General features: G+C 42.9%; 2 protein-coding genes across 2 annotated transcripts; both read right to left on the reverse strand.

Annotated features, from left to right (window-relative positions):
• Positions 1-513: 513 nt before the first annotated feature.
• LOC145415871 (hepatic lectin-like) lies at positions 514-4,766 on the reverse strand. Its single transcript, XM_080285022.1, has 4 exons — positions 4,721-4,766; positions 2,855-2,887; positions 2,408-2,581; positions 514-764 (listed from the first exon to the last, which is right to left on the reverse strand). The coding sequence occupies exons 1-4, from the start codon at positions 4,764-4,766 to the stop codon at positions 514-516; spliced, it is 504 nt and encodes a 167-aa protein (XP_080141148.1).
• A 12,548-nt stretch (positions 4,767-17,314) lies between these two features.
• LOC145415887 (C-type lectin domain family 17, member A-like) lies at positions 17,315-20,550 on the reverse strand. Its single transcript, XM_080285023.1, has 4 exons — positions 20,505-20,550; positions 18,909-18,941; positions 18,184-18,357; positions 17,315-17,568 (listed from the first exon to the last, which is right to left on the reverse strand). Exons 1-4 carry the CDS (start codon positions 20,548-20,550, stop codon positions 17,315-17,317), a joined length of 507 nt encoding a protein of 168 aa, XP_080141149.1.
• Positions 20,551-22,789: the final 2,239 nt, after the last annotated feature.

The following is a 22,789-nucleotide window of genomic DNA, read 5'->3' on the forward strand; positions in this document are numbered from 1 at the left end:
GTAGAATCACAAAGAAACGAGTAACTAAATACTTATATATGGAGAAGACAAAGTAGCAGGGCTCCTGTTGGCGTCTGTCTGTTCCCTGTCTCTCAACACGGCATGCTGTGGTTGGAGGCGTCAACAACATCATATCCAGGCATTGTCACAGCTCATTAATTACTTACAATAAACTTTGAGAAATTTTTGTCTCATTATACATTTCTGAAAACACATTACGGGCATGTGTTTTAAGAAATAATGGTAGCTTACAAGTGAGACTGGCCTCGATTAACATCTAACAATGCACTTCAAAGAAAATAAGAAGGGTAACTTCAGCCTGCAGTCTACCTGGTTCACATTCAGATGATCCTGGGACTGCTACTACTACTACTACTACTGGTGCTGCTGCTGCTGCTGCTGCTACTACTACATCTCCAGATTATAATCAAAATACTGTATGTCTTTGATTTTTTTCGTGTTCATTGTTTTCTGCCCCAAATAACCACAGTTCTTCCTTTTGCATCCACTTCTCTACGTTGCCGCCTGACAGATCGGGTGAACTGAGGTGGAGGTACAATCCAGGTCGTTGATAAAGAGGTGGTAGATGTCAGACATCACAGCGCAGTTCTCCCCTGTACCCCCATCAGGCCGCTGACTGTTCAAGCAGCCACCGGTGGCCCACAGCGGCGTGCCCATCCTCATCAGTGTACCGTCCAGCCACACCCAGACGCCCTCGTGTCCTTCGTCCGTACCACCGACCCAGTAGTTAGCTCTTGGCCATTCTGTAAAGGAGTGAGAGGAGACGTGGTGAGGTGTACTATACATCTTGATCAATATTTTAGGAGACATCGGAAGAACTAAAGCCATTGTAAAGATCAGGTGTGACTCTAGAAATATTACAGCCACGTCACAGATACTGAAGCTTCTTGACAGTGATGGCAAAAACACTGCACACGGAGGGAACCTGAATGTATGGCTCACAAGTAAACCTCAAATAGGGCTCATCATCTTATGGGAATGTACTGTACGTTATCCAAATCATGCAAGGTGTTATAAGATTGCCAAAACAGTAGTAGTTGCTTTAGCCTTAGATTCATGTGAAATGTGAACCCGGTGGACTGCGGACTGAAATTGTCCTCCTGCAGCCCACCAGCCTCCTCTTGGGGATAGGGAGGGAGCTTTGGGATGTTTTTATTACCAGGCAGTGGAGCCACCGAGTTATATCAGTGCCACAGCATGAAGGCAACCATCTCCAGCTCCAGATTTGAAGAATAAACGTCATCTACAATCAGAGCTAAAGATTGACAACAAAGGACACCTGAGAGAGAGAAAGAGAGAGAGAGAGGGAGAGAGAGAATGTACTGTATATTCTTTAGACCAAATCACAGTCACAAGTAAAACCAAACTTGGAGTATAGGACGTGTGCCAGCATCCCCGTGTTCCCAGAAGCATAGGAGACATCGTAAAGCCTTTAACTTAGCGATTTATTTTGTATATCACACTTTTTTTTTTCTTTTTCATGCACTGTATTTATGTATTCCTTGCATCAATATAGTGTTCTTCGAGAACGTACAGGAGGACGGAAAGATCAAATAGGCAAAATAAATCGCTGAAAGAGACACGTTGAGAAATCACAGGAGCGACAAAGAATATGACTCAGACCGAACAACTCACCACCTAACTATAATTTTACTCTAACCTGGCCTAAAATTGCCATCCCTCCATCATGAATGTCGAGATGTAACAAGAGAGTAGAAATACTATGTGATGCTAGTCATGAGGAAGTGCTGTGAAAGGATGTAGGTTCATAGTACTATCTTTCCTTGTCAGAAAGTTACGCGAAATAAGGTTTTAAAAAACGAAGGAACTCTGGGGTGGGATTCTGGAACATATTTACGATTAATTCCGTATCGTAAGGTAGATTTTTGACTGACGGGAAAAACAAGTGGCATGGGAGACGTCTGTACTCCCCTCTTCTTGTCCCTTCTGTAGATGCAAAAAGTAGCTCAAGATCATGTAACTAAGATATAATTTTGCAGGAAGAACGTAAGAGATTTGGAAAGATTTTCGAGTCTCCTTGGTTCGTATTCTCGTCGGGTAAGGAAGCTCCCTGGCACCTCTTCCTTAGCGATCTATTTTTGGATGGGAGTGGTTAATATTCTTTTGTACGTTGTTTATGCAGAGTATGGCGATATTGGAAGGATTCATACAACCCAGAAGAGGACAGTAAGGTGTGATAAGTAACATAAATCACTTCGGAAAAGGTGTTGGGGAGCTTCCATACCCTTCGAGACTTCCTACACGTGTCCCTCCTCCAATTCAGAGTTGCGACATGGAGTGGATCGAAAATAGGTCTGAGAATCCTACCCTTGGACCAGGTTAAGATGAGAGGACTATAGGGATTGTACAAGCAGGAGAAAAGTACCCTGGGCCTGGATGAAGTACACGATATCGGCGTAGAACTGGGCCGTGAAGACGTTGACCAGGTCCCCTCCTGCGCTCTGACAGTAGGCTCGCATGTCTTCCCAGCTGCCCGTGACCAAGGGGTTGATGAAGAGGCACTCACCCCCCACGGGAGTGTACGGAGGGTTGCAGGCCCCTGTGATGTGATGGGGAGTTAGTTGTAGTAGTAGTTGTGGTGGTGGTGGTGGTAGTATTAGTAGTAGAAGCAGTTGTAGTAGTGGTGGTGGTGGTAGTAGTAGTAGTAGTAGTAGTAGTAAATGTATCCCTAAGCCCTATGTTAGTACCACAGCTAATATTCCATCTCTGCCACAGCTAAACATACTTTTTCTAAACCACCACAGCCAACTTTTCATGTCCGTCACCAGAACAAAACTCACTTTCTTACCATCAAAGCGAAACTAATACTCACTCTCCAGCGCTGAGTTCTGCTGCCGTGAGAATCCTGAAATGAAGACAAGAAAGATAAGTACAAGAAAACGGAGGGTGGGAAAACCAGATCAACTTGAGATAGAACAAGCATAAAACAGGACAGTTATTTCAGACAGACAAATCACAAAGGTTCAGTGGGACAAAACAATATTATAATGGGACAGATTTGAATCAGAATGGCCTGGGACAAACTTTGGTCAGAGAGAGAGAATGAGAACCAACGAGACAGAGGCAGGTCAGAATGGGATGTAACATTTAGTCTGTACACTTTATTTTTTTATCTGTTTATCTACTTCTCTCTCCATCTATAGTCAAATGCCTTAGTCCTGGAAGAGGTGGCCACAAACTAATCGCCTCCATGCCACCCTGCCCTCCGACACACCCCTCCCTCATATACCTCTCCACCTCATCCTTCCATTTCATCCTCGGTCCTCCTCTTTCCCTCCCCCTCCACCTCACTCACAAACACTCTCCTTGTCATTCCGTCCTCCATTCTCTCCACATGGCCGAATCGTCTCAAGGTACATCCAATCCTTTCCAGCACATATTTAGCAACAGTATGGAGTAATTCTTAGGCAGGGGGTCCATTCTGATCAGCCAAATCACATTCTAGTTTATTTATGGTCTTCCTGCTCAGCTTTGGTCTATGAAGGTCTCTCCAAACCAGCTCAGTTAAGTCAGTCAGAACTATACCCATTTTATTTTAACTTGGCCCGGATTTTCGTCCTCTTGCCGCTTATTTCTGGAAGCTCAGTGGCAGGAAAAGACTGTGCAACGGCACTTCATCATTTTCCATGTCGCTTCTTCGTGACTAGCACCATATTTCAGTATCAGTCTGTTTCAAACGCTGGGCATGCAAGCGGGAGAGATGACAGTTTTTTGACCAAGTTAGAGTAAAAGGAACATAGTTAGGTCCACGCAAGGCTAGTCAGGCCCAGGCAAGTTATCCCATCCATTCCCATTAAGTATTTTTCGTTTTATTTTTTCGACTTTATTTATACAGCTTATGAAAGACCTCTCGTAGTGAAAAGATTAAGAAAACCTACATTAATCTCCCCCCCCCCCAGTTCAATATCTCTCTCCGAAACTGAATGAAACTGTCTGACCATAGCAAACGTGAAGCATAAAAAAGTATCATCGTCGTGAAGTGCTTAATTAATCGACACCTGAATAGTCGGATCATCATAAGTACGTTCACATCCCGCTAGGTCATATCAGGTCCAGTTTCGCCCACCTAGGTCATTGAGATCGACCCAGGCCCTTCACTTCCACTCAGACTCAGTTAGGTGATATCAGGTAAGGTCAGAGTCATTTAGGTCCAATTAACCTATTCATGTCTAATTAGGTCTTTGCAGGGTCTTAGCATGCAGTTAGGCTCCATCAGTTTAAATCTTTTTCACTCTCAGCCGCTCTTCTCAGCTTAGATCCATTTTATATATTTTCATTAATTTTAACCATGTTCATACCCAAGATGATCACTTCAGTACTACTTTCCAGTCAATTTAAACTCAGTGGGTGGTGTGGATGGAATGAGTGGTTGGGGTGGATGGAGTAAGTGGTTGGGGTGGGTGGAATGAGTGGTTGGAGTGGGTGGAATGAGTGGCTGGGGTGGGTTGAATGAGTGGTTGGAGTGGGTGGAATGAGTGATTGGGGTGGGTGGAATGAGTGGTTAAGGTGGGTGGAATGAGTGGTTGGGGATGGTGGAATGAGTGGTTAAGGTGGGTGGAATGAGTGATTGGGGTCGGTTGGGATGCTTGGACATGATAGGGAAAGTATTCACTGTAAGCTAAGGTGAATTAGATACAAAAATATTAGAAGACGGGTTAAGATAGAATAACATACTTACCCACAAACAGAGCCAAGAGCAATGTGGTGGCGACGTGGAGAGCCATGGTGGAGGTGGAGTGGTGGACGGATCACGCCGACTACATTTCTTATATACCCTACCCTCTGTCATCGACCTTTACTGCCTCATGGGAACGTAACAGTCGAAGTACCGTTTTTCTGTTTCCCTCTGTGTTTCACTTATCGGGCAATATGGAGGTTCAAGACGTCACTACCCTCCTCCAAACTGTCCTTCACCTGTCTTTCTTCTGTGTCCACCTTCCGGCTTTTCTATCCTTGTCTCTACTCGCTGAATAAGTACATTAGTTACCTGCCCCAAAACAAATAAGCCTCGAGAGGACCAATGTGTCTTCTTGGTGTTTACTTTCCTTTGTACTCCTTTGTTTCATCTTTAATATCCTCCCTTCACTCCTTCACGTGTATCTAACCTTCCCATCTCCACCTTGGCTCCCTCCCTTCTTGTTTCCCATTCTCTCCTTCCCTAGTCTCTCTTCTTATAGTCTCTGCTACAGTGGCGCACCCAGAAAGTTGAAAAGGGAGGGGGCCTTTTTTTTTTTTTCCTAATCTTTTTAACTGTGCAGCATGGCCGGCTAGCGCAGCGAGCCCGTACAGCTGAGGGGTTCGGGGGGGAACTGTAAGTCCCCCCCCCCCCCTCCGCCGCCGCCGAGAAAATTTTGCATTTTGGCGAATTTTATGATCATTTTGTTGCCATGTGGAATGGGTATACGACATAAATATAGCGTATTCTAAAGACATTTTTAAGTACTCTCTGCCACTGAGTTATGATTCAGTCTCTCCAATAACCTTATACTGCTAAAATTCAAACGCACCCATTACGATCAAACAACTTTACAAGTGTATTAAAGAAATAGCAATAACATTAAAAAAATATGATAATTTAATCACTGTCTTAATCTCAATTACAAATGGTTAAAGACAAGACATATCCAACATAATTTTCTTGCTGATGATTCAGTTGAAACAGATGAAGCTGATGAGCGGTTCTCACAACAACCGGTGGATAAAATCAGAAAACTGTCCTTTTTGAGATACCACTGAGTATAATATATAAGCAGTTTTTTCAGGTATGCATTATTTAAGTTGGATTTTAAAACTTTTTGTTGTCAGCGTATGTGGGTAGGGGGAATTTAAATAATCTGAGAAGGTATTATTTTAATGTTTATTTATTTAATATATATATATATATATATATATATATATATATATATTTGCAAAGGGGGGGCCATGGCCGCATGCCCCCCTCCCCTCACTCGGTACGCCACTGCCACAGAGCTTGGGACTTCTCTCAGTAAGCTTGCCTCCTTCCTTTCTTCCCCTGGAACAACTGGATATCTTCATTCTATCCATTCCCTCCCTGATCCAGTCCCACTTCACGCTGGTCCCTTCTTCTCCCCACTTCCTCTCACCCTCCCTCCCTCCCACCCTCCTCCTTACCCTCTTACCTGATCCCTCCCAACTGCCAACCTTAATTACCTTGCCCCTTCACTCCCATCCTTTCCTCTTACCACCTCCCCCTTCAGAAGCCCCGATTCTCCCCAACCTATCTCAAGTCCGTGCTTCTCACCCCTACCCACCCCCACACCCACACCAGTTGTTTGCAAGTTGTTAGAAACCATAATTAGAGATAAATTAGTCGAGTATTTAGAAGAAAACAATCTCATCAAAGACTCTCAGCACGGATTCCGAAATAAGCGTTCTTGTCTTACTAACCTGCTTGATTTTTTCAGTGACACTATCATCATGTACGATAGCACTAAACCAGTCGATGTCATTCACCTTGATGTCAAAAAAGCATTTGATAAGGTTCCACATGTTCAACTTGTCAGGAAACTGCGCGTCTATGGTATCGGTGGCAGTGTACTAAGATGGATAGAAGGCTGGCTTACTAATCGTAAGCAAAGAGTTGTAATCAGTGTTAAGGAATCAGACCGGAAAAGTGTTATAAGTGGAGCACCGCAAGGCTCAGTTCTGGATCCTATTCTGTTCTTGATTTATATGGATGACATTGATGGAGGCGTGTTTTGTAAATTATTTAAATTTGCTGACGATACGGAGATTGGTAATAGAGCAGATACCCCGGAACAAAGAATACTGATCCAAAGGGATCTTGATAGATTGCTTAATTGGGCTGAAAAATGGCAAATGGATTTTAATTTTGATAAATGCGTATGGCAAATGGATTTTAATATCGATAAATGCAAATTCTAAATATTGGAAGTAAAAATGAGATATGTAGTTACACAATGAAGCATTCTCAACTCATGAATGTAAACCATGAAAAGGATCTGGGAATAATCGTAACAGGTGATCTGAAGCCAAGAAAACAGTGCACAGAAGCTATAAAGAAAGCTAACACACTAGTTTGATTTATAGATAGATTATTTGAGTTCATCTCTGAAAGTATAATTCTTACCCTGTACAGTTCTTTGCTGGGTCCTAATTTAGAGCACTGTGTGCAGTTCTGGTCACCATATTACAGGACAGACATAGGGAAATTAGAGAGAATGCAGCGACGTGTAACAAAAATGATACCCGGTGTGAGGAAAATTATACGATGAGCGATTAAATGAGCTAAAGTTATTTAACCTATCAAAGCGCAGACTACGAGGGGATCTGATTCATGTATTCAAGATTATTAAAGGAATCGATACTGTGGATGCTGACAAGTACTTTGCCATTGATCTTTCGAACTATACTAGAGGTAATGAGTACAAGATTATTGGAAAGCATTTCCAGTCTAATGAAGCAAAGCATTTTTTCTTTAACATTGTTGTTAACATTTGGAATAAACTGCCCAGGGATGTCGTTGATTGCAGTACAGTGGTGACATTCCAAACTGGCTTGAATAAGTATCTTGCTTCGAATCCTCATCTAAACGCCTTCAAGACTGAATAATAATGTAAACTGTTTTTCTCTGTTTCAGATCTTGATGAAGCTATAGCAAGGAAATACTCTGTAATTCATGATAATTATAGTTTATTAGCACTTGTAGTGTATAGATATAGTAGGACAGAATATAGTTCACCACTTTTCAGTCTTTCCTATGAAAATTCCATGTCAGCTTTTCCATGCAGCATGGTGGTCCTTCTCACTTTTTTCCTGCCAGCTTCGACTGGAGGGTTTGGTGGGTGGGTGAGAGCCTTCTTGCTTTACTATCCATACCTTCAACTTCCAAAATTAGATATCATAGTGATAGTCGTCTCTGTAACAAGCATCCTCGAAAGGACCATTAGGTCTGTTGCTGTTTGCTTTCCTTTGTACTCCTTTGTACCGCAAACCACTAATTTCAAGGACTTCATAGCTTTACTTCATGGGAAATTCCAGGGCTTTGATATATTTGTTATCATTGCCGTTGTTATTGTTATGGCTCTTTTATTATCATTAGCTGTGTGAATACATGTTGCTAGGCCTGCGACAGCTGATAGACTTGTCAGGCTCAAGTATATATTTTTTTTGCTTTATTATTACAGAAAGTTTTTATATAGCCACTCTGTTAGTTATTAACCTCTTCATTATAATTAATGGCGCCTGGTGGTTTAGTGGGCAGTTACGGCGCTCCAATCGGATTGAGCCTGTGAAGGTTCATATCCAAGGGATGGTTGAGGTTTATTGCTCACGTACTGCCACTTAGGGATGATTGAGGCTGGTCACTCTCATCTTAAATGTCAGGATCAACTTGCTTAGCCCCGGGCTCCTACGCTCCTCTTGGGGCAACGTTGGATTGGATGATGGATGAATGATTGAATGAATTATAATTAATATCTAGTGACTTTCAGTTGTTTGTTCAAGGACTGGAGTACTTCATACTACTTTACAGTGAGGTAGTGCAGTTTGGTGATCACAAAACACTGAGTACAATAAGAAAAATATTTCAGATGTAGGTATTTCGGTGAACATTAAATTCTGTATCCAAAAACAGTAGGATAGTTGGTGAATAGGAGTCCCTGTAACATCAGATCTGTGAAATCAGCATTAGGCCTGAGAATCCACCTCCTCTCACTGCTTCACTTACCTCAACCCTACGTCCCATCTCACTCCAGAGGTCAAGGAATACCAACTTACTGGGACGCCCTGGACAACATGTGACTCTTGTGATAAGGCATGTGCTTGGATATATCAGTTCCATTCGGTGCATACATAGCGTTATGGAATTTAAATGCGAAACATTATTTGAAAGACATGATTAGCGGTGTGAAGTTTTTTCTTTTCTGCATAGAAGTGGAACAAAACCCTCATTAATTAAAGAAAATTATTACAAAATCACAAGGCAAGAATCTTCAGCTTTTGTTGACTATGATACACTGAACATCTCCGTCAGATTTTTTAGTCTTTTGAAGTAAGAGCACGAGAAGGGAGAATCCTTCAATATTGTGCTTATAGTCTAGTTGTTTTTATGCGTGAGTGATCTTTTGGTTGAAGCTGGCAAGTGAAGTGTTTATAAATATAAAGAAAAAAACTTATTCTGCAAATGTGGTTTCAACTCAGAGGCAAAAATAAACATAGATACTTAAGAAGACTCGCCGCAGATTAGCACTTGTTGGTACCAGTCTTTCCCTCTCTATTCAAATAATGGATGATATGAGAGGTGACCATCAAAAAAGTCTCCTGATACTCATTTCTGTCTCATTAATAAACCGTCGATTTTGATAATAATAAAAACAAAATCTTAGTGTCCTTTGGTCTGATTTTATGCAGTCGCCTCACATATCGGATGAACCGTAATCATGGAACAGTCCAGGTCATTGATATACAGGTGATAGGTGTCGGACATTACAGCGCAGTTCTCCCCAGTGGACCCATCCGGCCGCTGAAGGTTGTCGCAGCCTCCGTTGGCCCACAGCGGCGTGCCCATCCTCATCAGTGTACCGTCCAGCCACACCCAGATGCCCTCGTGCCCCTCGTCCGTACCGCCGACCCAGTAGTCAGCTTCTGGCCAGTCTGTGGGGAAAAACTGCTTGTTCTTAAATCCGCATCACCATCAACTCTTTTAAGAAATTTATGTGATACCAGAAATAGTGTATGGCTTCGGAATGATTTTTTAAATATGCTAATATGCCATCAATGCTGAAGCATCTTTGACCAAAGTTGGCAAAATATAAAATACTGAGGAAAATTACATTATATAACATGTCAGCTATATTATAAAAAAATCGCCCATCAGATATTGGGAGTATACGTTGTTGAAACTGATTCACAATAATATGGATTCCTAATAACTATGAATATAAACCACTGCAGCTAAGATCAACAGGGAAGGACATCTAATGGATACATAGATTAAGGAATAGCAGCCGAAGAAATCCTGTCAGGGAGTTAAGAATCTGTGCTAACCGTAATGAAAATAGCTAACAAGTTGCAGCAGTTGCCCCAAAATGAGAGGACCAAAATTCAGACAAAACACTGCTACTTCCACATGCAGAGTACTTTGAGCCTTCATGTAGTAAATGATGTCGGCGTAGAACTGAGCCGTGTATATGTTGATCAGGTCGCCCCCTTGGTCCTGGCAGTACGTACGCATCTCACCCCATGAACCAGACACCAGGGGGTTGATGTAGATGCAGCTGCCCCCTATAGCGGTGAATGGAGGGGTGCAGCTCCCTGTAGGGTCGTGATGACAGAGTTAGTGGTGGGAAGCGTTAAGGTAATTTTGGAAACTACTTACTCTGTTCCTGTTGCCCCCCTCCCCTTTCTTTGTGTGTGTGTGTGTGTGTGTGTGTGTGTGTGTGTGTGTGTGTGTGTGTGTGTGTGTGTTGTATGATGTCCCTCTAGTGAATAAACCCGTCAGGAACTAATCAGATTTAAAAAAATATGGGTCTGACATACTAGTGAAAGATACGTAGTTATTTCCAGCGTCTGTGTGTGGAAAGTGCCTCTGAATGAAATCGTCTAGCTTTTTTTTTTTTTTTTTAATGGCTGAGAGAATGTTAAAATTGAGGGAACGAACCCACTTTATGACGATCGTTTTTGGGACACGTGTAAGAAATATACTGTATGTGGTTTACCTGCATGCCTCAAAGTGCATCTAGTTGTGTTGATGTGAAACTGATTTTTATTTTTCATTTAAATATTATTTTTGCCACGACATCCTAACGTTCATTTTACTGCCACAGCCGGACCCTCATTTGTACTTCAGAAACACTTACTTTTGACTTCCTGCAGCCAAACAGACATTTTTATTTCAACAAACACACATTTACAGCTAAGATCTTATTCTAATTTCAACAGGCACTTATTTTTACTCCCACAGCCAAGCCAAACTTGTCGTTAGTACCACAGTCAAGTTTATTTTTACTCCAACAGCCAAGCAAATCTTCCTACCAGTCTATCCCTGTTATTTATACTTCCACAGACCAGGCTCTTATTTCTCCCCCTACAGTCAGACATTTTTACTCCCACAGCCACACATACTTACTTTCCTCCAGCGTTGAGTTCTTCAGATATGAGGATCCTGAAATGAAAACAAGCAATAGTCAGATAACAGAAGCAAGTACGAGCAAGAAAAAAACAAGTCAGAACAATACAGAACCAGTCCATAAATGTCAAGAACTACCTCAGTCTGGCACAGAACCAGACGTGAGTAGGCAGAACTAGACTATGACTTTCACTTGCTGTAATTTTGAAGACAAGAATATATATATATATATATATATATATATATATATATATATATATATATATATATATATATATATATATATATATATATATATATATATATATATATATATATATATATATATATATATATATATATATATATATATATATATATATATATATATATTAGTGTCACATGCCACCGTTTTGGCACCAAAACCAAAGTATCTATTCCGAAAAATGCTAAAACTACTTCATTCCTTCATTCATGCCTGATGGGATCACTGTAGCGAGAGTGTTTTTCCCACTCCACAGAGTTTGCAAGGGGCGGTCTTCCTCAAGGAGGAGGAGGAGGAAGTGACTTTAACTGTAAGCGTTACCTAGCAACTAGGAGCGTAAAAAAAAAAAAAACAGTTTTAGCAACATCTTCCTTGGGCTGCCCATGGTGTTATTTGCATTTGCTGTGAACCACTAGGTTTAATAGCCTCCTGCTATGGAGTGAGGCTGCATGGTTTTCCAGTGCTTTTTACATCTGTTGGTCATTTTGAAAATTCAGTGAAGACTGTTTTAGAACAATGCAAATCCTCAGTCTGTGCTCCACCTCAGCCGGAGTCGTTTCCGTGGTCTTGCAGTCAGCAGTCCACTTAGCATCATAGAGCTTCTCTGAACTGTTTAGGATGGATAATCATTTACGCTACAGACAGACAGACAGACATAGAAAGAAAGAAGTTTCGGTCACCACTTTGTAAATTCATCCTGTACACTGACCACAAACCCTTAATCTTCAGCTGTTTTCATTAGAGGTCTACGTTCCTCACCACAGCAGAGAGTTCTTAATAATCTTACGGTTACAAAGTTCTCTGCAATTTGACTCTATATATGTGACAGCTGAAATTTTATGTTCATGTGGACGGAAAGAATGAAAGTAAGGACTGAATTTGAGCGAGGGAAAGGATAAACCAAACTCCAGAAGGCAGATTAGGAGGTCTGATGATTTAGATATGAACTAAAAAATGAATTTGTGTGAAAGAAGGGCTTACCCACAGGCAGCGCTAAGATCAGAACTAAGGCCAAGTGGAGAGCCATGGTGGAGGTGGAGTGGCAGAGGGAGACACCCCCTCCTGCCTTTAATATAACCTGCCCTCTCTCCCCGACCCTCAGTGCCTCATGGGAACTTGACAGTGAGGTAGGCATGATTTTTCCTAGATAATTTCTCCATACCAACATCAACAAGCATTCTTCCCCCCCCCCTCCCTCCCCCGTCTCTCTTCACTCCCCTCCTGCTATCTGTCATCTGTCTGACCCCCCTCCTTCCCCTCCTGCTATCTGTCCTCTGCCTGACCCCCCTCCTTCCCCTTCTGCTATCTGTCCTCTGTCTGACCCCTCTCCTTCCCTTTCTGCTATCTATCCTCTATCTGACCCCCCTCCTTCCCCTTCTGCTATCTGTCCTCTACCTGACCCCCTTCCTTCCCCATCTAAGCCTCCTCGAGTGGAGTAAACAAGTCTCCGCCAATGAGGAGAAGGGGGCAAGTTGGAGCCAAGCCCTATTCTAGGAGGGCATAGTGCTACACAATGTGCATGCGTTAAGTAACACGAAATTTAAAATGGAAAGGAGGGGACAGTGGTATTATTAGCTGGGCCTGGACCCCTCGTAGCTACGCCATTGCTGTCCTGTCCATTCACTTTGGTTTGTCTGTCCATCCTCCTCCTTGTCTTCCATCCCTGATCTTCCCCAGCCTCTCTTCGCCACAGTTTCCTCCCCCATTCCCCCCCTCCGCCCCCCGCTTCAGTTTCTTCTTCTTAGTCTCTCCTCACCCCAACCCCTACTCCTCCTTGTCTCCCACCACCTGTTCTTTCACAGTCCCTCCCTTCAGTTTCCTTTTCCCAAGTTAGCCTCTCTCCATCCGTCCCTCCGTCTCCTTCCTTTACCCGACTGTCTCCCCATTCCTCCCTTACTCGTAGTCTGTCTCCCACATCTTAGCGTCTCCCCCTTCCCTCCCCGTCACCCCCTACCGTACCTTCTCCCTTTCTTTCCTCCAGTTGCCCACCATTACCCTCACTTCCACCCCTTCCTTCCCCATCTCTCCCCCTGCCTTTGTCTCCTCTTGTCCCCCTCCTCAATTTCCCACCTTCGTTTCCTCCCCTTCCCTCCTCCAATCTCTCCTCTCCCTACCCTCGCCTCGTCCCCTTCCTTTACCCATATCCTCTCTTTCTCATCATCCCTTCCCAGTCTTAACTTCCTCTCAGTTTTGGAAGAGTCATTGGTTGTGAAAAAGGTAATTCTCTACCAAATCCTTGAAGTTCGACAGGGATCTCCTAACCAAAATGAACTAGTCTGGTAATAGCGAAAATAAACTTGATGGAAGAAATTAAACGCTAGATATCTCCATTGTTCTCATCTCGGTCCTGCTTCACTCTAGTCTCTCTCTCTCTCTCTCTCTCTCTCTCTCTCTCTCTCTCTCTCTCTCTCTCTCTCACACACACACACACACACACACACACACACACACACACACACACACACACACACACACACACCAGTCAGTTCTTCCCCCACGCCCTCTTTCATCAACTTCTACTTCAATCCTTCTTTCTCTCCCTCCACCCCATCTTACCCATTACCCGTTACCCCAATCCTTCCCTCCCCTCCCCGATTCTTCTATCCCCCCAGTCCTTCTCTCCAGTCCCTCCCTACTCCCAATCTCAGTCTGACTCCCACCTCTCTCCCCGTACTCCATCACCCCTCATTTCCCCCAACTTATTATCCAGCCCCGCCACTCTCCCCTCCCCCACGCATGTCTCCTCTCCCTCCCCCCTATCTCCCCTACTCTCACCCTTCAAAAGCCTCTATTTCTCCCACCCCCACCCCACAGTCCCACCCCACCCCACACTACCTATTCGGAGAGATTGCTTGCCTTCTATTCTGAGGCTTTGATAAGGAGTTTGGTATTATTATTATTATTATTATTATTATTATTATTATTATTATTGTCTACCGTTTAACTGCTACAATAGCCAGTACGTCTTTAGAAATACAACAAAACTCATTTCCCTTACAAATACAAATGACATTTCGGTGTGTAATATAAACAGTAAGACTTCAGACTTCTCAGTGTTTTGATATAACTTTATCTGTGATGGTTCCTTCTTTTTTGACCTGATAATGTCTGCCGCAAAAGAAGGTGAGGTGAAGAGATAAGCAAGTGACAGAGCTGGAACTGTGAATCTCCTCCATATCGCTGGGTCATATTCTTTGCATTCTTCCATGAGGTAAAAATCCCAGGGTCAAAAGGAGATAAGATTCTGTCACAGTATTGATAAGTTTTCCCACACAGTATTGCAAAATAGTCTCGTACGTCTGCAGGAATTTGGGTTATTACATTTAAACTGCATATTCTCGTCGGGTAAGGAGGGTCGCCAACACATTTCCCTAAGTGATTTTTATTGTGCATATTAAACCTTAACTGTTCTCATCTGTGTTATATAAATCCTTCTAATATGGCGATACTCTGCATAAATAGTGTACAGTATGACGCTAACCAGCCACATCCAAAAATAAATCGCTGAGAAACAGGTGTTAGGGAGCTTCCTTAACCGACGAGAGTACGGGCCTTGGTCTTTCTTAGGAAATTACCAGCATCTGATTGGCTCTCGCCCCACTATATGGCAAGGTTGTATCAACGTCACTTCACAGATTCATCCCTCATTCTTTCGGTGTTTCTGCATTTCTGTTCTCCCTCCTCACTGTAGACTTTTATTTCCACCATGGCAAGATTATTTGTAGCTGTGGGGAGCGTGTTTTCATTATTGGTAGAAACACTTGGTCAAGATGTGGATGCTGGAGGGGACCACCTTGAAGTGTATGCCTGGTATGTGCCTCATGTTTCCTAAAATGGGGATTGACAGCCATTATTAGAACTATTTAATCTCCTCCCCCATTGGTAGGCCCCCTGCAGCTTAAGAACCCATCAGATCCTTCTCGCAAAGTCATATTTTACTGTTGCTTAATATTCTGCTACTCACTTCTCCCTAATAACGTAAGAGGTGCATTGTATACTGTAGCAGTGGGTAGGTTTCAGCGCAAAGAATTTCGATTTCAGAACACTGCATATGATCCCACGTCCATATACGCCATTTATCAGACCACATTTAGAGTACTGTGCTCCATACTGCGACGGAGAGAAAGAGGGAGAGGTGGAGTGGGTGGGGGTGTAGGGCTGAGAAGGTGGGAGGGCAGTAATTGGGTTGGTGCTCTCTCTCTCTCTCTCTCTCTCTCTCTCTCTCTCTCTCTCTCTCTCTCTCTCTCTCTCTCTCTCTCTCTCTCTCTCTCTCTCACACACACACACACACACACACACACACACACACACACACACACACACACACACACACACAGAGGAAGGGAGAGGGGCTAGGGTAGGTGAGAGACGAATGGTAAGGTTCGGTGCTCGCAAATCACTGAAATACACTCAGATATGACCTATCACCTATCAGCACGGTAATAGCTTCCAGTAAAATAAAAGGAGATGATTATTACTGCACTTTAAAAATAGAGCAGATATGGAGAATACAAGATGATATAGTAAGGAACAGTAGCACACGTAGTGGGTAAGGATTCCAGGCATATCCAGTATCGATTAATGTAATACAGCTCTTCAGTGTTTAGATATCAGTGTTCATCCTCACACCCCCACGCACCTAAACATCTGCCACAGTACTGGGGGTTCTTCCTACCACACCCTCATGCTCTCAGACATCTCTCACTGTATTAGAGTTCTTCCTCCCACACCCCCACTCTCTCAAACATCTCTCACTCTTATCCCTCTTAGCTTTAACACCTTCCACTTCCTCAGCCAGTTGAATTCCAGCTAATAGTCCATTCATCTTAACCCGTTGGAGATTTTCGTCCGTTTACTCCATATTTTCTTTAGCTCAGTGACGAAATAGGGAAGTATTATAGCTAAACATCCTTTCCATAGAACTGCATCGTGACCAGCACCATGTTCTAGTGTTAATCTGTTGTTTTTGCTCAGTATTCAAGGCGGTGAGATGGCAATTTTACTCCAAAATAAATTGAACAGAGTAGTGAGATGAGTTTCGAGACATTTGACTTTTAAAACAGACGTCTTATGCCCAGAAACCAACATCTATTTATAAGACATACTGAATATTTCGGATCTCGTGCAAACCGTGAGTGGGGTTGGAAAGTTCGTGTGCATGAGAGAGAACTTAAATCCTGGTTGATAAAATACAAGTATGTGAGGAATCAGAAGGTTAGAATCTTCAGCCTGTCTTGAGTGTGATTTTGAATGTCTTGGTTTGCATTTCAAGATCCCCATGTAGTAAGACTGCTTGGAGGGAGGAACCTTCATGATGATACTCGTAGTAGGACTGTTTTTAAGCATACGTGATAACATGTACGGTAACAGAAAAAAGAAAAATTCTCTTAATATTTTTTCATTATGCAGAAGTAAATAATGTAGATACTTGAGCAAATTGTAACCAGAAAAGTCCCTTGGATGAAGAACACCAAATGCAAAGAAACGCTGCACAACTTGACGTTTTTCCTCCAGGCTGTTGCACCTTACTCTTTCTTCTTAGAATAACCCCTGTTGACGTGTCTGGCTAAAATGTGTCCCAAAGCGTCATCCTATGAGCGGTGACCTCTGTAGAGAAAATCCAGGTATTCTGTCTTATGTGTGTCATGACCTCTCCTTGTACAACAGAACTTGAGAAATATTTGTGGCCCAGTAGTATATTATCATTAACATTTCATGATAAGTTCTGTGGGTGTTTTAAAGAAACGTGGCCTGATTGAGGTGGAGTGTCAGTAACAACGAACACTACACCTCAGAGAACACTAAAGTGTCAGAGTTACAGTTTCAGGTGGTCACTAAAATAAACTCTGATTTGGTATTATCAGTTCATTATTAACCTAACAAAACTTCTCAACTTTATTCATCTCATATCCGTTGGTCTACACAGATGGCCCTTCGCAGATCGGGTGAACCGCAGTCGAGGAACAGTCCAGGTCATTGATATACAGGTGGTAGATAGCAGACATCACAGCGCAGTTCTCCCCAGTGGATCCATCCGGCCTCTGAATGTTGTCGCAGCCACCGGTGGCCCACAGCGGCGTGCCCATCCTCATCAGTGTACCGTCATGCCAGGCCCAGATGCCCTCGTGCCCCTCGTCCGACCCACCGACCCAGTAGTTGGCAATTGGCCAGCCTGTGTGGCGGGAGAGACATGTTATAACTGAAGTTAAGTCTAAAGTCAGTATCCTCATCAAAAGTTACAGTTCACTTTCGTGCTGTCTTATTTTTATTTTTATTTTTTTATTCTCGTTGTCTCCAAGAAAAGTTATTTATATTCAAGAGAATGCTCTGGTATTGAAGGAGTTAATGAAGGCTGTACATAACCTCACGAGTTCAGTCTCTCCTGAACTGGATAAAGTTGCCTGAAGATAGCAAGAGGCACCAGACAGAGCATAGGCTTTGAGAATGATTTCATTAGAGTGCTTCTGAATCACTAATGCTGAAACTCTGTGGGAAAGTAAGTTGGTAAAAATGCTGAGGAAAGGCACACTACATAACAAAGCAGCCATACCAAGAAAATTTCCTTTAACCCGTCAGATAATGGAATTGTTTTTATTTTTTAGATTAATTCTTGGGCTTAAATACTGGACATGAACTACACTTAAAAATAAACCATAAAATATATCTAAAATTCATATAAGCTGGAATGCATAAGCTAAGACAGGTCCATCTTTTAACGAAGGATCTGTGGTAAACATAGCCAGAACAGGATAAGTGAAGCACAAATCCTCAAGTAGAATGATCGTACCTTGAGCTTCGATGTAGTATACGATGTCGGCGAAAAGTTGCGCTGTGTAAAGAATGACCAGATCACCCCCTTGGCTCTGGCAGTACGTCCTCATTTCACTCCAGCTGCCTTGGGTCAGGGGGTCGATGTAGAGGCAGTGACCCCCAATAGTTGTGAATGGTGGGTTGCAGCTCCCTGTAGGAGGGAGGGAGGGTGATTGGGGAGTTACAAGTGGGGGGAACTAAAGTAATTTGGAGAGCTACCAGCAATACTTTCTTTTTCATCATTACAGCAGCAACAAAAAAGTGGTCTGTATTTACAAACTTACATTCACCTTTCTAACTAACATTAATTTTTCACTCCGACATTGAGGCATTTATTTTACTACCACAACTATACACTCATCATCACCACCGATATTACTTTTTCATTCACCAAGCTAAATCCCTCTGATTCCCACAGGTAAACTCATTGCTCCACCAGTCTAGCTTTCATTTTTATTGCTACAGCGAGCACTTCATTTTTACTTCCACAGCCAGACCGTCATTTTTACTCTCACGGTCAAACTCTCATTCTTACCACCCTAGGCTGGTTCTCGATTTTTCTACCACAGACTAAGTTTCATTTTTGCACCCACAGACAAGCTCATCTTTCTGTCAGTATAATCCTCATTTATACCTCCAGTCAGGCATCTTTACTCTCACAGTCAACATTTATTTTACCACTGCAGGCAAAATTATACTCACTTTCCAGCGTCGAGTTCTTCTGGTGTGAAGAACCTGAAAAAAAAAAAGGCGGGAAAAAAGTCAAATATACGTCAGTGCGAGAAAACACGGATTCAGTAAGGAGAAAACTAGGTCAGAGAGGGACAGATCCAGGTCAGTATTGCACAGACCTAAGTCTAATCTGGACTGAATTAGGCCAGAAATGGACAGAACTAGGTTAGAAATGGACAGACCTGAGTTAGAAATGGACAGAACTAGGTTTGAAATGGACAGACCTGAGTTAGAAATGGACAGAACTGGGTCAGAAATGGACACATAGGTTAGAACTGGACAGAACTCGGTTAGAAAAGGATAGAACTAGGTTAGAAGTTGACAGAACTAGATAGAAATGGACAGAACTAAGTTTGAAGTGGACAGAACTAGGTCAGAAATCGACAGAAATGGGTTAGAACTGGACAGAACTAGGTTAGAACTGGACAGAACTAGTTAGAAATGGACAGAATTAGGGTTTAAGTGGACAGAACTAGTTAGAAATGAACAGATTTAGGTCAGAATGGAAGGAAACTGTTTGTGAAGTGAGTACAACTTTGACTACTCGTAAATTCTGAGACAGGAAAATCTTTATGTATTTCCACTGCTTTGATTATAGTCCCGAGTTGTCTACGCTGAAATTTCCTTAGTCTACCTCAATTCCAACTGGTGTGGTGGTTTCAGCAGGGTGCTTTTGTGGTATTGTTTTTGTTAATTGTATCAGTTAGTTGCACAGAAAATCATTGAATACTATTTTAACGAATTACACGTCCTCAGGTCAGAATGGAACAGAACTATATTAGGGAGAAAGAGGTAATAGATAAAGTTAACGTTCACGCATTGTATTTTTTGAGGTGGAGAAATGCTATTGTCACTCATGTCTCTCATTTGGCACCAATACTCTATTTTGTTGAAGAATACTTAGGCTGTTTCATCCCAGCCAGGTGTGGTGGTCTGAGTGGGGTGTTGGACAGGTGTGATGGGATGGTCTGAGTGGGGTGTTGGACAGGTGTGATGGGATGGTCTGACTGGGGGTGTCGGACAGGTGTGAGGGTCCGAGTGAGGTGTCAAGACAGGTGTGATGGTGTGAGTGGGGTGTCAGACAGGTGTGTAGGTCTGAGTGGGGTGTCAGGCAGGTGTGATGGTCTGAGTGGGGTGTCAGACAGATGTGGTGTGAAGGTCTGAGTAGGGTGTTTTTATATATTAGGTGTGTGGGAGGTCAGTGAAGACTAAGGAAAAGAATCAAACCCTCAAACTCTTCCCTTCCTTAGTCAAAATCGATTTCACATTATTACGATCACAAATGCACACCTGATTATTACTGGATTATTATTATTATTATTTTTTTTTTTGTAACCGAGTAAAGACTGGAAATCTCTTTGAAACAAGGCTGTTATTTTAAGTGGTATGAGAGGCTTCGTAACGCCTCTTCCTTAGCGATTTATTCACCACATTACACCTCAGAATCATCCTGGACGCCACAGATCCAAGCGACGTCGATGGCAATGAGCATTGGTAAGAAGAACAAGAAGAAGTCAAGAAATAAACAATGATAGGGTATGATATAGTGTGAAACGCAAGACTTACCCACAAACAGAGCAAAGACTAGAGCGAGAGCCAGGTGGAGGACCATGGTGGAGGTGGAGTGGTGGAAAGACACCCCCACTCCACCCAATATATACCCTCCCTTCCCACCCCGACCTTCACTGCCCCATGAGAACCGAACAGGAGGGACTACACTGTTTTTTTTCTCCCTTTTCCAGGCATCTTGCAAGAGTTCAAGCAGTCTGCCCCTCCTGAACAACCCCCCTCCCTCTAAAGTGTAGATTCGATTGTTTCTTGTATTCTAGGGGATGATTGGGACTTAGAAAAAAGATGATTGCCTTCAGGATTCTGGCGTTGTCGGTAAGCATTGGTCTGAGCCTTCCCCTTCTCCCTCCAGCCCCTGCTTTCCTCTTCAATACTTCCTTTCCCAGCCCCCCCCCCCTTAACCACCTACCCTCCACTCCCTCCGGTGTTCTTTCCCTTCCTACTCATATTCCCATCTGATCCTCCTCCCCTCCTCTCTTCCAGTTTTTCTTCCCCTGACTTCCTCCCCACTTTCTTCCCCCTTAGTTTCCCCTCTGACATTCTCTCCCATTATCTCTCTCTACACCCTCTACTCTCCATTCTCTCCCCCGCCCCTCCTCATAGTGACTGTCTCCCCTTAGTCTTCCCCCCTTGACCTTAGCCTTCTTGCACTTCCATTTCCTTCCCAGTCTGCCTTCATCTTTACACACCCATGTTCTTCCCAGTTCCCTCTTTACCCATAACTACTTCTGCCCAGTCCCCTGTCTCCCCATCTTATTCTTGTCTTCTCCCTCCATTCTGTCTCCGTCTTCACTCCTTCACCTTTCTTTACTTCACTCCTTCACTCTCCTCTCCTCCACCCTCCTCTCTTTCACTCCATCATTCTTATCCTCATTCCTTCACCCTCAACTTCCTCATTCCTTCGCCCTCCTCTCCATCACTCCTTCACCCGCCACCCCCTCACTCCTTCACCTGCCGCTCCCTCATTCTTTCTTCCTCCTCCCCCTCGCGCCTTCAACCTTACACCCACATTTCCCACAACCCCACCTTGAGCCCCCACCTCCACTCCCACCCCCACATGCTTGAGGGAGACTGTTTTGACTCTTAGTTTCTGGGAAAGTCCGAGACACTGATATGCTGTATTGGTGATGGTGTTATTATTATTATTATTATTATTATTATTATCATCATCATCAGCCCCATCTCGACTCTCTCCTGCCTAAGGATGGAGCGAAGTAGAATCCAGAACAAGGTTAGAGAACATGCAAAAGTTGGAGGACCTTCAATGGCATGTCCAGTGAAATGAGCAGCATAATTATCCACACGTCATTTAAGGCCACGAAACCATGACCCCATCTCACAGGCCTAACGATCTGCATTTTTTTTTCATACTATTTACATGAACTTCTCAGATAGAATTAAATCATGAAACAGGCGTCCAGACCACAGGTGTTGAACTTGTCTGAACGAGTAGGCTGGTATTTTTCTGCCTTTTATCGGATATATTTGGCTCTTGAAAATGACTGACACTACTGGAAGGTAGTTTTAAGACAGATTCAGAACGGTACTTGCCATGACTGGCCAGATAACTGAAGAAAGATATAAAGTTTTAGTTCTTGCCTATTGGAAATGTTTTTGGCGGCACTGGCAGCACTGGAAGGCATTTTTCATGACAGTTTCAATATCGTGTGACATGCCACGACTGACTCACACAAGAGATGAAAAAAAAGTATTGGTGCTTATCAAACAGGAAAATTTTATAGGCCACATGAAGCAAGAGTTTCGTGCACCATATTTCGGCTGAAATATAGTGAAGGGGTCAATGAAGTGTATATCTAAATACGGTAATTTAAAAAAGTCATTCCATGGCTGAATAAGTATCCAAAGTAGACAAAAATAAAACGAAAAACATGTCATGGAACTGAAAGGAAAATTCCCAGCTTCGACCACCAAAAAGTTGACCTCCAGACGATGTTATTCAGATTACGAGAGACGACTGTTACCGGAGAGGGCATTGAAGGCTAATATATATACCTTTCCAGTTCAAAACGCTTCCTCTAAACTGCGTAAAATCGTCAAGAGATGGAAAGAATAAAAAAAAATAGGATTCAAATTACAGATAAATGGCTTAGGGATAGACAAAAAAATCAAAAGTATAATTAAGTAGGTGATTAAATAGTTACTGTTATAGACTACTTTGCATGGAGTCCCGTTCACAGAAAAAAGTATATATATGTATAATAGCAACATAAACAGACGTCCGCAAACAGAGGTGATGAATGATAATTGATAGCCAGATATAA

The sequence above is a fragment of the Coenobita brevimanus genome, chromosome 13, assembly GCF_032717465.1.
Source record: "Coenobita brevimanus isolate Jiangsu-jjx chromosome 13, ASM3271746v2, whole genome shotgun sequence".
NCBI classification, from domain to species: Eukaryota; Metazoa; Arthropoda; class Malacostraca; order Decapoda; family Coenobitidae; genus Coenobita; species Coenobita brevimanus.

Bases quoted from the DNA above. Each gene is read 5' to 3' on its own strand.
- LOC145415871 (XM_080285022.1), bottom strand. From the start codon at position 4,766: ATGGCTCTCCACGTCGCCACCACATTGCTCTTGGCTCTGTTTGTGG. The intron at 2,888-4,720 runs GTAAGTATGTTA...TCTTCATTTCAG, and splicing joins GCTCTTGGCTCTGTTTGTGG to GATTCTCACGGCAGCAGAAC. The intron at 2,582-2,854 runs GTGAGTATTAGT...ATCACATCACAG, and splicing joins GCAGAACTCAGCGCTGGAGA to GGGCCTGCAACCCTCCGTAC.
- LOC145415887 (XM_080285023.1), bottom strand. From the start codon at position 20,550: ATGGTCCTCCACCTGGCTCTCGCTCTAGTCTTTGCTCTGTTTGTGG. The intron at 18,358-18,908 runs GTGAGTATAATT...TCCCTCCTACAG, and splicing joins GAAGAACTCGACGCTGGAAA to GGAGCTGCAACCCACCATTC. The intron at 17,569-18,183 runs GTACGATCATTC...CCCGCCACACAG, and splicing joins ATACTACATCGAAGCTCAAG to GCTGGCCAATTGCCAACTAC.